The following is a 16,669-nucleotide window of genomic DNA, read 5'->3' on the forward strand; positions in this document are numbered from 1 at the left end:
CTGTTTGTTGACTTTTTCACAGCAAAAGTTAAATTCAAATTAAAGCTAAACAATACAGTTAAAAGAATTAGACGAAGTTTCCAAAATATGACATGAAATGACAAAAGATTACAAATAAATCGTATATGGCTGGCAAAAGAAGGTGATTTTTTTTTTAAAATATCAGAAGCATATATTATGAATACAGAGGAGTCTTCTGTTAAACTGTATGTACATGACATTGTATGTCCTGTATTTTACAAAGGTGACAAGCAGGGTAAAAAAGAGCCAAATGATGCCTTGGTAGTCAGGGATTTTCTCTCTTATTGTTTTCTTGTGTGTCTATGTTACTTCACATATTATTCTCTCAAAGAACATATAAGCATCCTGTTTCTTCAGGCACAGTTTGGCGACCCGCATAGAGCTACCTTGCACATTAGTAGACACACACTTAATCTTCCCTATGTCATTCTCGTCCACTTCCTCAATAGTCAGTACACTCACAGACCCAAACTCTTCCACCACGTAGCCAGGTTCAACTTTCTCAGGTGTGACTGTCTTGTTGTTGGCGAGTACCCAGGATATCTTCGGTGTGGGGCACCCCCGCGTCTCGCAGTAGAGCGTGGCGTCTTGTCCCTTCCGCACCACGATGTGCGTCCTGTTCATCTGCATCTTCGGGGGTCCCTGGATGCCCGACTCCCAGACGAATTTCCCGCGGAGGTTGGCTGGGCTCTCGCAGGTGACGTTCACTTGTCTCTTGTCCGAGCGCCGGTCGAGCACGATGATAAATTGCAGCAGTGGGCAGTTGCAGTGCCATTGGTTATAGCCGAGCCTCAAGTGGGTAACGTAGATGGGCAGCCACCACTGGTTGTCAACTGATGTCAGCCGATTGTGGCTGAGTTCGACGAGCCCAAGGTAGCTCTGATGTGCAAACGTGTTATGAATGCTGGTGATCTGGTTGTGGTTGAGGTAGACCTCCCCCAGGAATGGATTGTTTACAAACGCCATCTCGGTGTAACGGATTCGGTTGTGGCTCAAGTCCAGCGCGTTGAGATTGGGAGAGTCATAGAACATGTATGTGATGTCGTTGATGTTGTTATAGGCCAGATCCAGGACCCGCATGAACGGCATGGCGGCAAACGTGTGCTCGATGAACCCGATGTTGTTGTTACGGAGGAACAAGCTGACGAGGTTTGGGGCTTTGATTTCTTTCGTCAGGTTCCCCAGTCTGTTGTGGCTCAAGTCCAGAATCTCCAGGTTGGTCATCTGGCTGAAGTCGATCTTCAGGTCCTTTATCTGGTTGCAGCTGACGTTCACAAACTCCACTGCCTTCAGTCCCAGCAGCTCCTTACCCAGATATGTCAGGTTGTTGTAGTGCATGTGCAGCCATCTGACGTTCCGAAGGTTACGGAACGCCTTCCCGATGGTGACAATTCCGTTGTTGTTCAGGTGAAGCTCGTCGAGAAAGTGTAGATCGGAATACGCATCGTCGAGGTTGGTAATCTTGTTAAAGCTGAGGTCGACGATTTGGAGACTCACGAGTCCGTCCAACCCGTGCCGTACTGACTGGATGTTGTTGTGGCTGATGTACATTCCGTGGAGACGTACCAGGTTTTTGAACTCACCCTTGATGCTGGAGATGTTGTTATAGTTCATGTTCACCCACCTCAGCTTCTTCATCTTCCTTATTGCCTTGTCCAACGACTGGATCTTGTTGTACTGAAGATGCAACTCCTCGAGATTGTCCAGTACTGAGAAGGCTGTGGCGATGTTGGAGAGGTGGTTGTGACTCAGGTCTAGCTTCTTAAGATTACCGAGGTTCTTAAAGGCCTCGTAGATCCAGTACAAGCTGTTGTTGCTGAGGTCAAGAACCTGGAGGTCAGTCAAATCTTCAAGACCGTCTTTAAGGTGGTCAAGTTCATTGTGACTGAGAAACAGCCACTTAAGTTTTGACAGTTTCTTCAAAGAGTTTCCCATGGAGGTCAGCCTGTTGCTTTGGAGGTCAAGATTTGTTAGGTTGACATTTCTACTGAATCCACTTCCCAAGCTGTTGATGGTGTTGTTTGCCAAGTTCAAGGATTTCAGTCTTTGTAAGTTGTGGAAAGCTGAGCCAAGGGAGTAGATGAGGTTATGCTCAAGATGTAGGTATTCAAGAGAAGGTAGATGGTGAAACAGTCCGTCAATGTAGTCCAACTTGTTATGACTCAGGTCCAGAACTTGCAGACTCCGTAGCTCGTGGAAACAGTAGCGGACCGTGTGGATGTTGTTGTGGCTCAGGTCCAGCTCTATCAGGTTGGGCATGTCGTTAAACACAGCGTGAAGGACAGAGATGTTGTTATGTCCGAGTTTCAGCCACCGGATGGGCAGCTGGCCTGTTATAAAAGAGTTCCGTACATGGTCGATCTTGTTGTACCTCAGATCTAGAAACGCCAGCTGTTTCATGGAGTCAAAGTCCCCGTACAAAGCGTTGATTTTGTTGTGGCTGAGACTGAGTTCCCTGATGGCTCGGTTATTGCTGAAGGCGCCGTCGATGTTGGTGATGTCATTACTCTGTAGATCCAGCACCTCCAGGCGAGGCAGGTTGTAGAAGACATTGTGGATGACCTGGATCTGGTTGTGGCTGAGGTAGAGCTGCTCCAGCTTGCTGTTGTGGTGGAAGGCGTACTCCACTGTCGTGATGTTGTTGTGCTTCAGGTCTAACGTGACAAGGTTCCGCATGTTGGGGAAGATGCCCTTCACAGATGTGATGCGGTTGTGGTCTGCCATTACTGTCTTTATGCTCCAGGTTCCATTGTGCTTCTTACTGAAGACGTTTGCGAGCGTTGACAGCTTGTTGTAGCTTACCTTTAGCTCCTGGAGGAGCGTCATGTCCTCGAACGTCCCGTCGATGCTGGTCAGCTTGTTGTGGCTGATGTCGATAGAGCGAAGCCTGGTACAGTTCTCCATGGTACCTTCTATAGTGGTGAGGTTGTTGTGTGCCAGGATGAGCACGCTGAGGTATGGTAGGTGGTTCAGGGTTCCCAGCTGTAGCAGCTCGTTGTGATGCACGTACAAACGTCGCAACTCCGGCACCTCCTTCAGAAACTCGTCAAGTGTGTTGAAGTTGTTGTGGGACAGATCCAACGTCTTGAGGCCTGGAATCCACTTGAAGATTCCTCGTAAGTCATTCAGTTCGTTGTGGCTCAGGTCAAGCTCGTTAAGCTCGTGGATGGCGGTGAGGGCGTCGGGGTAGATGTGGATTAGGTTGTTGTGGCGTAGAGAGAGCGATCGTAGATACGGGGTCTGCGTGAAACTGTTTGGCTGGAGACCATTGGTGAGGATGTACTGAGAAAGGGACAGCCACAGCGTTCTCTGCGGGTATTCGTCGGGAAGGAACAAGATGTCGTAACCGCGACAGTCCACGAACACGCCCGAGTCGAAGAGCCACTCACACTTACAGGCGATGGGGCAGTACACGGGTTCCACCTCTTGTAGGAGTCCTTCATACCCCGTAAAGTTGGCTGTGGTTTCTTGAGAGGCAACTTTGTCAACTGACAGGAGCACCAGTGCCAGTAAAGGCCAGGAGTAGGCTTTCATCCTAATGTGGAATGGTGATATATGGTGTGATCTGCTGGATGTTGCCATTGCTGTTGTTGTCTGTGGTCTCCAACTTAGTGTTTTCCTGTGGAAAGAAAGATACACTTTGATTGTAAAGATTGTATCACAAATGCAGCATGGTATAACTATGATCAGAAAACTAAGGTATCTTGATGTAGCTAAATTAGATGATCTTTTCTTCCAGTGTCTCCTCCACCAGGGTGTGCATGTAGTGAAGAGTCCCTAGTTGTTCAAGGTACCATGGGTGTGTATTTAGTGAACAGACACTTCAGTGCAGTAGTTGCAACAGGTCCTGAGTGTTTTTGTTGACATCAGTCTGACAGCATGATCTCACACGACCTACTAAAGACTGACCCCAGCAATAGTTCACGAGTAGGGAGGGTCCATTTGTGTTCACTGTTTCTGTATAAATTTGAACAAACCACACAGTTTTGTTAGCAGTGACTAAAAAGTGCCTCAACCATATCTCATTTATCACTAGCATTGTGTCTCACATCGAAAATAAATAAATGTGTCCAGTTACTGTAATAGTTCAAGAATGATGAACCCCTGCAATACTCGATGGAAAAGTAGCAAGCCTAGGAGAACTTTGACACATGTAGTCTAAGAGAAGAACCCAACTCGTACTAGTATACTATCCAAGTACAGTTCAGGCCTCAGCTTGTCTTTCATGCTTTTTTTCATACATTTGATGGCCAAGGAAAAGGGATAATAAAGAAGGCCCAACGAAAAAGGTCTAAAAGAAACCACAGCATAACATCTGCTTGGAGTAGAATTAATGTGTCTTAATCAACCACATAAATTTGGGGGATGTAACATTTTCTGTAATTTCTATTATAGTACGTAGATTAAGCCATTCTAAAACCACTGCTTTGACCCTCACAATGCCATACAGAACAGAAAGTAACAATTAAGATAGGAAAGCCTTCATCATCCTTTGACACAAGCCAAACCAAACTTCAAAGCATGACCCCTTGTCAGGTCACTAGCTCTGAGTGAAGGCCTGCCAAACCTCAAACACTGAAACCGGCAAAAAGTTGGCAACTTGGAAAATTGGCAACTAGCAAGACCAGCTTTTTCTGCTGTCAAAACTAGTTACCCGTATAGAAACAAGATCTGGTTAATGTTTACATCTAATATTTTCTTTCAAATTGTCATGATAGTAAAAAACACAATAAGCATGTTTTCTCTATGACTTTGAGTCAAGAAAGCTGAATTCAAAATAAAAAGCAAAGAATTTATTTAGAAGAAGATTCTATTACTTTTCTTAGCATGATTTTTAAAGCTCAACACTTTCTAACTATTACTGTATTAATCTTCATCAGCAAGCATACTTATCTGACAACAAGGTCTCTAGTTACCCAATTACCACATAAAACTGATCTGTTCCAGATTGTTGAGTCATGGGGAGAACACATGCAGAGCTTCTCAGAACTGAACCAAAGCTAATGAGTGATAGATCTGGTGCTGAAAAGAAGTCAGTGCTCTAACTCCAAATTCCAAGTTATCAAGACAAAGTTGTAAATTCTTGATAGTGCTACTTATATTCTTATCTTTGTTTTTTTTTCCTCAAGAGGAATATCTTCAAGAGGCTCATGCTTAACAGGAGCTTAATGCTGGAACTAATTAATTAGCAACAGTAATTAGCTCATCAGATAAGGTACACAAACCCATTACCAAAGAAAACAGTTTGATATGCCAATGGTGGGAGGGTATTTAGTCTGAGATCTTTTGTCACCTACATCATGTACATGTACATATAACAGATTTTGTGCTTGAATTAGTTGAAATCAGAGTTATGAAAAGTCAAGAAGTTTCTTATCCTCAAGAGGTAGAGATTTCTTCAAGATATGTTCAAGATTGAGTAAGGTCTTTGATTATAAGTTGCTATTATGGTCAAGAGCTTAATTTTGGAACTAATTAATTAACCACAGTAATTAGGCTCATCAGATAAGTAACACAGGCCCATTGCCAAAGAAAACAGTTTACAGTGCAATACACATCATGGGTGAGGGTACAGATTCTGAGAAAGACCTAGAGCGGATAGATCTTAAAGTAAACACAGAGATAGAATGCAAGAAGTTGGTGTTTAAAACTTATGACAGGTCTATTCAAAAGGAAGGTCCACATCTTTGATGCATCCTGAAGAGTTAGGGGTTTCTTCAATTTCAAGGTGCCCAAGCAAGCTGAAGAGTTCAGGCTGGAATGAATTAATTAGCAACAGTAATTAGATAAACAGATAAGTAACACAAACCAATCACCAAAGAAAATGATATGGTACAGTTCATGGGGGGAGGGCACAGATTCTGAGAAAGACAACAGCTTATTAGATAGACCTAACAGTCTAACACATACAAAAACTCAAGAAGTTGGTGTTTAACTCTTTAGAAAGAGGTCAGGTCAGAGTCTGGCCTTCCTACCTTTTTGTGCATGAGTGAGAGGCCTGTAGTAGTGTTGAGTCCTGGGTCCTTCTCACAGCATATTGCTAGATTTCAGCAGTAGGCAGACCTGACAGTGGGGTTTTGTGCAGCCCCTCCAGACTGGGGTGACCTCTGCAGAGCCACACACATGTGGAAGGAGTCTGGTTTCTGTGCAAACTCAGGCGAGACCAGCCCTGGTGATAGGAGGGTGGATGTGGTCACTGCAACAGGCTTTAGTCTGGGGAAGTCTCAGATACAGTAGAAGCTGTTTAATTGCACAGCCTATTTGCCAGCACATGTCATGCAATTATCCAGCTGGTGTAAAAGTACGAAAAGGAACAAGAATGATAATAATACGAACTTCAAGTTATCCAGCTAGACCGCACCGATTTGGGATTTTAGGATTCCGTGCAGTATGTGTTAATCCGTTTTGCAATTAACTGGCTTCTATTGTATTATACAATAGTGTACATATCATTGAAATACATTATGACATTGAAATGCCCATTCCTCATCCAGTTTAGTTTATAGTCACTGTATTGATTTGGTTCCCCTTTTTGCCCATTTATATCTATTTATTAGACCATATGTGGTCCTCTATACATTAGCTAACAGTAACAGGCATGAAATTGCAATAAAATTAAGATTATTGCATAATAAGCCGGGGTTGCCAAGCATTACGGCTACCCTTGCTCTGCCCAGCTGTAAGACCCAGTCATGCCCTAGCAAGATATCTTGTACAGCACAGCACCGTTATTTTTGTTTGTTGAAAGAATTCGTTCTTCACTTCACTATTTTGTTTCACCACCACCGGTTTGCTAGGGCATCCTCACTCCCCTGGGCACAAAGTCCCACGAGGGGCATTGCCCAGTATTATATGTAGATGTAGATGTAGATAATGAGGGATTCTGTCTTCAGCTTTGAATTATTTCTGTCTACTCTACTCTTCTCTACTCTACTCCTGGCCCCGGGGCTTCTTCTGAATGTACAGCATAAACCTTTGTTGGGACCCCCCATGCAGACCCCATTATACTTCACTCCCATAGTATCGGTAGAACAAAAGGGAACTGTTTTTCCTGTGTTTCTTTAAATTGATGTGACTAAATTTGTTTTTGAACTTATGGACTCAAGTTCTGCTGACCAAGACGCTTTCTAACTTTGGTGGTTAGTTTTTGAACAAGACAACTCAAGAACTGAACTGAATGGTCATAATCAAACGCCTCCTAGTGGTTAGGTGTGGTACTGCAGAGTAGTTGGCTCATACTGTGTAGTTCCAACAACCACTATCTATAGAGTGAAATGAGCAAAAACAATGAAAAAGGACTGTATGTTGATGCCAACATTTGTCACCGAGAGCCTTATTTTTGTCTTTTTTCAGATTTCATAATCAACAGTACATTTTATTTCGCTGTTTTCGCACAGAATGGACACAACTCTGGTGGATTTCTCTGACATGAGGTGGCAGCGGGGAGACTTGAGCTTCATCTTTAATGGACACCTCAGACCCAACGTCTCCTTGGTCGTCCTCGACAACGAACTTAAGGTGTTCCAGAGAATACGATGTGAGGTAAGTACCCTCAGTTTTAACTTTGAGAAAAGATTCTTGATAACTGCATGCATGGGCATTTTATAGTGCAATAGATCTTTACAATTAAACGTGGATAAAGTCAACGAGATTTTAGAACTAAGCTTAAGAAAATTTCTGTCATAAATACATTTTGTACTGCTGACTATCTTCAGTTTTGAATATTGATACCATTATTTGTATAGCCTGTTAGTATAACCGCCCTTTGACGTAGCACAGCAGCTATGCAGGCCAGAATTCACAACCAATAGAAAGAAAAGCTGAAAACATGTAGTTGTGGTTGTACCTTCAGTAGTATCACTAGCCTCAAATCAGAACTGAGATGAATGGAGCTCCTGGTTTAGTAGTTCCTGGAATAATTTGGTGGCACTTCTTGCTTGAGACAATTATGTTACCGATGAAATTGATAGTGACTGTGTGTGCAATCTGAAGGCATTTTTACTGGTAGAAACTGACCCTGTCATTTCCTGATATGCCCTGTTTTTTCCTTTACCTGCTGGTGGATGAAAGTCTGTTTCTTCTGTGGTGAGTCGGTCCATCTCCTGATGATGTTGTGTTGTTGTTGTCATGATGTCGTGTTGTTGTTGTCATGCTGTCATCGCGGTGTCTTTTCTGCCTTTGCTCTGGTGCTTAGTGCAAAAAGTGTACTTTGCAAGTATTCAAAATGTGTCTGAAAAATTAGGCTGACAAATTTTTCATGCATGAAATATAGGAGGGTGCTTTTCACAATAGTTGTTCTGAATTGTACAATGTTTCCAGTCATCGCCAGATGCTCTACAAACTCATTCTGATTTCATCAGTGGTATTATTCTGGTCAAGTAACAAGTGTTTTATCTAGCCGGGTTTCCAATTTTCCGTACATCCCATGGCCATATTACTGTTGCAATTGGAATCAAGCCAGAATCAAACATGTACAGTCACCCCTATCCTCATCCTCGTGGTATCTTCCAAATTTTGAATTTCCCGCCCTTTTTCCTGATTGGCTGCAGGAGACAGAGATGGAGATAGAGGAGGAGGTGGATATCCTGATGAGCAGCGACGTTGTGGCGGCTCAGATGTCAACAAAGGCCATCACCTTCCAACGGGCGCAGACCGGCTGGGTCTTCAGAGAGGACAAGACGGTATGTCTTCAGACATTTTAAGACTTAGAAATAGAGAAAAATTCAACACCATGAATTCATCTTCACCTGAGGTACCAGCCCGACTCCATGTCGGAGCTGCCAAGGGACCAAAGATGATGAGGAATACAGTGTTGTATATGAGTGAAAGCTCATCTGGGTTGGTGGAATCCATAATTGTAAAGTTTAAGAGGGTCGACTAGTTTGACTGAAAATTTATTTGTGTTGTGTATGTTTGATTTTTGGAAGCCATTGAACACAATCTTTAAGACAAACTGTTGAATTTTTCTTTTCTCAGTAAGCAGGCCAAACTCAATGTGTGTATGTATGCATCAGTGTATAGTTTTTGTGGCCTGAACTATGATTTTTATCTTTGTTTCCCTTGTTATGCAGGAGTCAGTGGGCACGTTTTCAGCTGACTACTACCATATAGGTGGGATTCTCCTGGAGTCAAGGAAAAGGTTGGTCAATTTTTTTGTTAACTACAGTAATTTTTTATTACAGTGCAAGGCCAGGAAACCTCTTTTGGACAATGAACTAGCACCTAGGACAGGTGTGTTTTGGTTTGTGAATGATGTTCAGCACCAAGGACAGGTATGTTTACCTGTGTGTGGATGGTGTTCAGCACCAAGGACAGGTATGTTTACCTGTGAGTGGATGATGTTCAGCACCAAGGACAGGTATGTTTACCAGTGTGTGGATGGTGTTCAGCACCAAGGACAGGTATGTTTACCTGTGAGTGGATGGTGTTCAGCATCAAGGACAGGTATGCTTACCTGTGAGTGGATGGTGTTCAGCACCAAGGACAGGTGTGTTAACCTGTGTGTGGATGGTGTTCAGCATCAAGGACAGGTATGCTTACCTGTGAGTAGATGGTGTTCAGCACCAAGGACAGGTGTGTTAAACTGTGTGTGGATGGTGTTCAGCACCAGGGACAGGTGTGCTTACCTGTGTGTGGATGGTGTTCAGCACCATGGACAGGTATGTTAACCTGTGTGTTGATGGTGTTCAGCACCAAGGAAAAATGCGTTACCTGTGTGTGAATGAAGTTCAGCACTAAGGACATATGTGCTAACACACATTATGTGTATAGTGTTCAGCACCAGGGACAGGCATGTTTGCCTATGTTCTTATCCCGCTTTACTTGACAACCGACCTACAGAGCAACATACCAGCTGCACGCACAGGCACACAGAGACTAGAGACCACATGGCCAACACAGTTGAGATACCCTCAGTACTTTGCATTTATTGAAAAGGTGGCAGTACATTACATGGGTCAGCCAGGCAGGAAGGCTTGCTATGGTTGCTCCAAACTCTGAGATATACATACAATAACTTAAACTAAAACAGACATACTACACTTGTGAAATTGCTGTGGATTTCTGTTACAGTGTTGACATTGCAAGGTGTCAGTCCTGTGTCTGATATAAGTGGCAATTTCAGATTAGTTCTTTCACATTACTGTTTGCTAGGAACTATTCCGGCTGAGCTAGTTCTTTCATTAGGAATATACATTGAGTTTTAAGGTTCTATTTCATGAGATTACATGTAATCAATCAGTATATATGTTATGTAATTCTCTGATTTTAAAGCTACAAGAGTATTCATTATCACATTTAATACAATGATTAATTTCATGCAAAAATATATGGCCATTATAAATCAGTCAAGCATTACAGGAGAAAATATTATGTTATTACAGTAAATATTGTTAAGTAATTTGCACATTAATACAGCTGTTAAATGTTGCTCTTTTGGAAAAAGCTTTTACACATGACTATTTTACACATGATATTTATAATTCATATCAATCACATATATATTAGTAATCAAGAACAGGCTAGTGTAGGTACCTTAAGGGTCCCAATTCTGTCAAGACATTTTCTTATTTTCTCATTTGCAGGCCATGTACTTTTTGTGACCATTTTTTTAAAAGATTGAACTAAATGTACATTGTAGTTCTGTGCCTTCTACCAATGTCCACATGACTGTGCAATAACTAATTGAATTTGTTGTTACTTATACTCTATAAGTGGATGTATGATTGGTTTGAACATTGATAGGAAATTTATCCACATACTCATCCGTTTTTCATGTCATTTCATATCATCAATCTGTTGTGTTTGTTGGTTAAAGGTGTCATGACTCTTATTCAGGGCCAATCATTATTTTCGTAAAGTGATTTCTCAAAGCATTAATTAGATGTTGTCTAATGATGTTGTACATCATAAGGCAGCAGGGATGTGTAGGTGTGTTGCTGCTGACCACTGGGGTTCCTTAGGGGTTCATGGTGGTTTGGACCAGCAGTACCAACAGCTGCTTTCTAGGATTGGTTATCAACTGACTCATCATCATTGTCATAAACAATAGCTTTTGGAATAGCTGTAGTATGTTTAGCATCAGCTTCTATCATCTGACTGTTCACATATTTGTGGGACTGTGGGTCTTCTTTTGTAGATTCTGTCTCAACATCATTCTCATACACGATAACCTGTGGACCAGCTGCAGCATCTTTAGCAGCAGCTATCACCTGGCTGTTCTCATATTTGTGGGACTGTGGGTCTTCTCTTGCAGAGTGTATCTCAACACCATTCTCATACACAATACCATGTGGACCAGCTGCAGCATCTTTAGCAGCTGCTATCACATGGCTGTTCACATATTTGTGGGACTGAGGGCCTTGTCTACCTTGTGAATGGGGACCATTTTGGGGGCCCTGGGAGGGGAATGGAATCTCATAACCATCATTAAAGCTGCGGAGATGCTGAATGTTGCCTGCACCTTGGTGTGGGCTTTCCCATGCTTGATTTATTTCAGATATGGTTTGATACTCAGCTGTGTCAGGGTCGTCATTTGGAACATTATAGATATGCTGACTGTGCCCATGGGTAATTTTGGATTGACTGTTTATGTTTGCTAGCTGCATCTGATCTTGACCACTGGATGTGCCTGTGGGGTTTGGGTTACTAGAGCCAGCACTGGAGGCTACCGCAGAAGTATGATCCCTTTTCCTCCTCTTATACATGCACCCCACTGCAAAGGCAATGGTGGAAATAAATAATATTCCAAGAACAGCTCCCAGAGTAGCAAGCAGGGGCGTGGACAAGAAGAGGCCACTAACATTTCTTTCTGTTGGTACCAAAGGAGAACTGCTAACTGTTGACAAGCTAAGGGTAGAGTCAACTGTGCGTCTTGCACTTGAAGTGGGATAGACTGGTGTCATATCTTTACAAAGCAAGTCTTCATTACTTACATTCCTTAAGAGTTGCCCTGTAAGGTTACCAGGTCCGGCACATCTGATCTGGTCTTCAAATGGGTAAGACCCGTTCATCCTCTGTCTAAAGGGAGCCATCCTACAGTCACACTGCCAGGTGTTATTCTCAATCCTAACAGTTCGAATGGAAGCCAGTATGTCATATGCCATGACGGGAAGTGTCTCCATTTGGTTATTTTGTATCTCAAGTTTTGACAGCACTGAAATATTCAAATTTTTTAAAGCTTCTAAAGGGAAGGTGCTGATGTTATTATAGTCGAGTCTCAGTTCTTTAAGCTTATGTAGATTCCCAAATGTGTGAGCTGGGATGGTTCTGATGTTGTTGTTTGCAAGATCTAGAATTCTAAGCTGTGTTGTGTCATTAAAGGTGCCTGCTTCAATACTGTGGATGTCATTACTGTTAAGGTAAAGCCGATCTAGGTTATGCAGTCCCATAAATATACCAGCTGGGAGACTAGTGAAATTGTTGTAGCTAAGAGACAAGAGCGTCAGATTACCAAGTCCCTTGAATATGTAATCTGGCAGATTAGTAAACTGATTTTGGGAAAGACGTAAGGTCAGCAAGTTACCAAGTCCCACAAACATGTCAGCTGAGAGATTAGATAACTGATTATTTTCCAGTAACAATATCCCCAGATTATCAAGTCCTGAAAATATGTCAGATGGGAGACTACTTAAATTGTTTGAGCTTAGAGACAAGCGTGTCAGATTACCAAGTCCCTTGAATATGTGGTCAGGCAGATAACTTAATTGATTTCGATAAAGACGTAAGGCCTGCAAGTTACCAAGTCCCACAAATACATCAGCTGAGAGATCAGTTAGATTGTTGTAGTTAAGATTCAAGCTCTGTAGGTTGCCAAGTCCCACAAATAAGTCAGCGGAGAGACTAGATAGCAGGTTATCATCAAGTAACAAGGTCTCCAGATTACCAAGTCCTGAAAATATGTCAGCTGAGAGACTAGTTAACAGGTTCTGGGAAAGAGACAAGGTGGTCAGATTACCAAGTCCCACAAATGTATCAGCTGGGAAATTAGTTAACTGGTTATTATCAAGTGACAAGGTCTTCAGATTGCCAAGTCCTGAAAATATGTTAGCTGAGAGACTAGTTAAATTGTTGTAGCTAAGAGACAAGAGTGTCAGTTTGCCAAGTCCCTTGAATATGTAATCAGACAGATTAGTTAACTGATTTTGGGAAAGACGTAAGGTCTGCAAGTTACCAAGTTCTACAAATACATCAGCTGAGAGATTAGTTAGCTCATTGTTTCTGAGATTTAAGGTCTGTAGGTTACTTAGCCCCGCAATTGTATCAGTTGAGAGATCAGTTAGCAGGTTATTATCAAGCAACAAGGTCTCCAGATTACCAAGTCCTGAAAATATGAAATCAGACAGACTAGTTAGCTGGTTGGAGAAAAGAGACAAGTATTCCAGATTACCCAGTTCTACAAGTATGTCAGCTGGGAGACTAGGTAACTTGTTGTTGTAAAGACGCAAGTTCTGCAGGTTCCCAAGTCCCACAAATATGTCAGCTGAGAGACTAGATAATAAGTTATTATCAAGTGATAAGGTCTCCAGATTACCAAGTCCTGAAAATATGTCAGCGGAGAGACTAGTTAAGTTGTTGTAGCTAAGAGACAAGCGTGTCAGATTACCAAGTCCCTTGAATATGTGATCTGGCAGATTAGTAAACTGATTTTGGGAAAGATGCAAAGTCAGCAAGTTACCAAGTCTCACAAATACATCAGCTGGGAGATTAGTTAGCTTGTTGTTGTTAAGATTTAAACTCTGTAGGTTACCAAGTCCCACAAATGTGTCAGCTGAGAGACTAGTTAAGTTATTATTATCAAGTGACAAGGTCTCCAGTTTCCCAAGTCCCACAAATATGTCAGCAGAGAGACTGGTTAATTTGTTCCGGGAAAGAGACAAAGTCTGCAGATCACCAAGTCCCACAAATATGTCAGCTGGAAGACTAGATAACTCATTCTGGTGAAGATACAAGCCCAACAGATTACCAAGTCCAGCAAATATGTCAGCAGAGAGGTCAGTTAGCTTGTTATGCGCAATGTTCAAGTTTTTCAAGTTACCAAGTCCTTCAAATATTTTAGCAGGGAGAGTAGTTAACGGGTTTGAGAAAAAAGACAAGGTCTCCAGTTTCCCAAGTCCCACAAATATGTCCGCTGAAAGGTTAGTTAATCGATTATGGGCAAAATGCAAGTATTTCAGGTCAACAAGCCCTGCAAATATATCAGCTGAGAGGTTAGTTAATTTGTTTGAGGAAAGATACAAGGTCTGCAGCTTACCAAGCCCAGCAAATATGTCAGCTGAGAGATTATCTAAATCATTATTCTGCAGGTACAGTTGAGTCAGACTATTTAAGTTGTGAAATGTTTTGTTATTAACCATGGAGATCTGATTGGAACGAAGATCTAATCTTGTCAAGGTCCTGTACCTTGAGAAATCAGACTGACTTAGGTTTGTGATGGTGTTGCCTCGTAAGTCAAGCTGAGTGATGTCTGTAGGCAGGTTCTGAGGAACAATAGTTAACTGGTTTGAGGAAAGATACAAGGTCTGCAACTTACCAAGGCCCACAAATATATCAGCTGAGAGACTAGTTAAATGGTTCTGGTTAAGACGCAAGTCCTGCAGATTACTGAGTCCCAAAAATATGTCAGCTGTGAGAGTAGTTAACTGGTTTGAGTTAAGATACAAGTTTTGTAGGTTCCCAAGTCCCACAAATATATCAGCTGGGAGAGTAGTTAACTTGTTATTGTACAAGTACAGTACAGTAAGGCTGGTTAAGTTATGGAATGTTTTGTTATGGATTATGGAGATCTGATTGGAATGAAGATCTAATAATGTCAATCTCTTGTATCTTAAGAAATCAGACTGACTTAAGTTTGCGATGGTATTGTTGTTTAAGTCAAGCTGAGTAATGTCTGTAGGCAGGTCCTGAGGAACACTGGTGAGGCCTCTGCTGCTGCAGATACAGTCTGATGAGCAGCTGCTGCTGCAGTCCTGTGCTGCGGTCGGTCCAGCTTCCTTCAGGATGATCAGCAGAAGAACCAGCAGCCTCCTCGCTTTGTTGTACATACTGGGCTGTAGCCTGCTATAAACCTGGCACAAAAAGTGTTATGGACTTTGGTTGATCATACAATGCATTTCTGATGTTTCTGCATCAATTTCAATGCATTCTATATCAATAGAAAGCTTGTGTGATTTCCTTTTCTATGGTATCAAACTAATCATAATTGTAAACTCATGGATTGAGCACTTGCCTGCTTATCTGAGTGTGTAACCAAAATTTTCCCAGATTGTGTTCAACAAAGGGTCGGGTTCCGGTACAGAAAATTCAGGTCCAGGTCCGGTTCAGGTCCAGAGGATCAGGTCCAGGTCCGGACCCGAACCTGGACCTGATTCAGAATGTGAGAAATTGTGAATGGACAATACTCAAAACAATGGTCCATTTCGCCACAAATAGTACGTTTTGTGGAGTATTTGACTCCCACTGGCGTTCTAAAACCCTATACAAGACTAACTGCCTCTGTAGGATTGACTGGAAAACTTTGTAGAAATGACTTTAAACTCTGCCTGCTTCGCTCTTGTTATCTTCATCAACCGGTAAGCCCCCAAACGCATGTATTCCTGATTATATAATCCGTTTATTTTCTAATAGGTCACATCTGGCCCACCTACTTTTTTCAGGTCTGGTTTTTCCGGACCGTTTTTTTTTTCAACTGTTACAATAAGAAAAAACGGTTTTGTACCGGAGTGACAGCGATCTCGCCCCCCCCAGATCACTAGCGTTTTCGCCCCCCTTTAGCGTTTTCGCCCCCCCCCCTCCCAGAGCAGCTGGCTACTACATATTACAGGTGCGCTACCTGGTACTATACTGCACCTGGGGAGTAACGTATATGGTGTGTTACCTGGTACCTATATGGCACCTTATTACCGTACCGTAAGATGTCATACCTCGAAAGTCAATATTATATTGTTCGGTGCAAACATGACATTGAAATCAAAAAAAGACAATTTTTGCAGCTGAGGTGGCATAAAACAGTGCTACTGCGAACGTATAAATCAACACCGTCTATGGTACAGAATACGTCAGCTATATGTTTTCAATTTGTCACAGTGTTTTCTTTCTTGTGCTGGAAACATTTCCAAAGCACTAACAAAAACACAATTGAATAATAGTTTCTCATTATAAACACTATCTACGCGCAAGTTGATATAGCTGTTGCTAAATGCTACACAAACACTGGTAAAGTACCTGTCTTAAGAAACACGGGTAAATGCATCAGTTCCTAAATACTAGAAAAGACAGTCATGTTGGAGGTGAAGATATCCCTTGGCCAGGTGCATATACCAAAATGTGTGTTATTCTAATTAATACCTAATATTTGCATAATTAATAAAGACATTACATAGTCCTTTTGTGGTCACTTCATTGTAGAGACTTCATATTGGAGATATATAGGTTGCTTGAGGACAGGTGAATACAATGAAATACATCTTATGTCAAGACTCAGGTATATGCAATAATGGGAATACAAGGGACCAAACCCTCCTTGTCTGAAACAAGTTCAACTATCTTATTACCATGTAATTACGTTAATATTGATACTATGAATGGAGTTATGTATCAAACTCGTGTACTTATATCATTCTGAAACTACATTTTGTGATTTATACCAATC

At 42.0% G+C, this 16,669-nt stretch overlaps 3 protein-coding genes across 5 annotated transcripts in view; 1 reads left to right on the forward strand and 2 right to left on the reverse strand.

Moving 5' to 3' along the window:
• Positions 1 to 157: 157 nt before the first annotated feature.
• On the reverse strand, positions 158 to 6,254 carry LOC118432280 (protein artichoke-like). The gene is made up of 2 exons (XM_035843816.1): positions 5,997 to 6,254; positions 158 to 3,640 (listed from the first exon to the last, which is right to left on the reverse strand). The coding sequence occupies exon 2, from the start codon at positions 3,601 to 3,603 to the stop codon at positions 322 to 324; it is 3,282 nt and encodes a 1,093-aa protein (XP_035699709.1). The 5' UTR covers positions 3,604 to 3,640; positions 5,997 to 6,254; the 3' UTR covers positions 158 to 321.
• Positions 6,255 to 7,366: 1,112 nt separating this feature from the next.
• The window catches only part of LOC118432282 (ankyrin repeat domain-containing protein 13C-A-like), a 109,501-nt gene continuing 100,198 nt past the window's right edge, over positions 7,367 to 16,669 (forward strand). The window contains exons 1-3 of one of the 3 annotated variants that reach the window (XM_035843820.1): positions 7,367 to 7,563; positions 8,571 to 8,702; positions 9,093 to 9,160. In XM_035843820.1, the coding sequence (XP_035699713.1) occupies positions 7,420 to 7,563; positions 8,571 to 8,702; positions 9,093 to 9,160 (344 nt within the window). In that variant the 5' untranslated portion in view covers positions 7,367 to 7,419. The remainder of the gene's footprint in view (positions 7,564 to 8,570; positions 8,703 to 9,092; positions 9,161 to 16,669) is intronic. The other 2 variants (XM_035843818.1, XM_035843819.1) reach the window with 2 other exon arrangements.
• LOC118432278 (slit homolog 3 protein-like) lies at positions 9,759 to 15,390 on the reverse strand. The gene has a single exon (XM_035843814.1). It carries the CDS (start codon positions 15,060 to 15,062, stop codon positions 11,025 to 11,027), a length of 4,038 nt encoding a protein of 1,345 aa, XP_035699707.1. The 5' UTR covers positions 15,063 to 15,390; the 3' UTR covers positions 9,759 to 11,024.

Source organism: Branchiostoma floridae, chromosome 15 (genome assembly GCF_000003815.2).
Source record: "Branchiostoma floridae strain S238N-H82 chromosome 15, Bfl_VNyyK, whole genome shotgun sequence".
NCBI lineage: Eukaryota > Metazoa > Chordata > Leptocardii > Amphioxiformes > Branchiostomatidae > Branchiostoma > Branchiostoma floridae.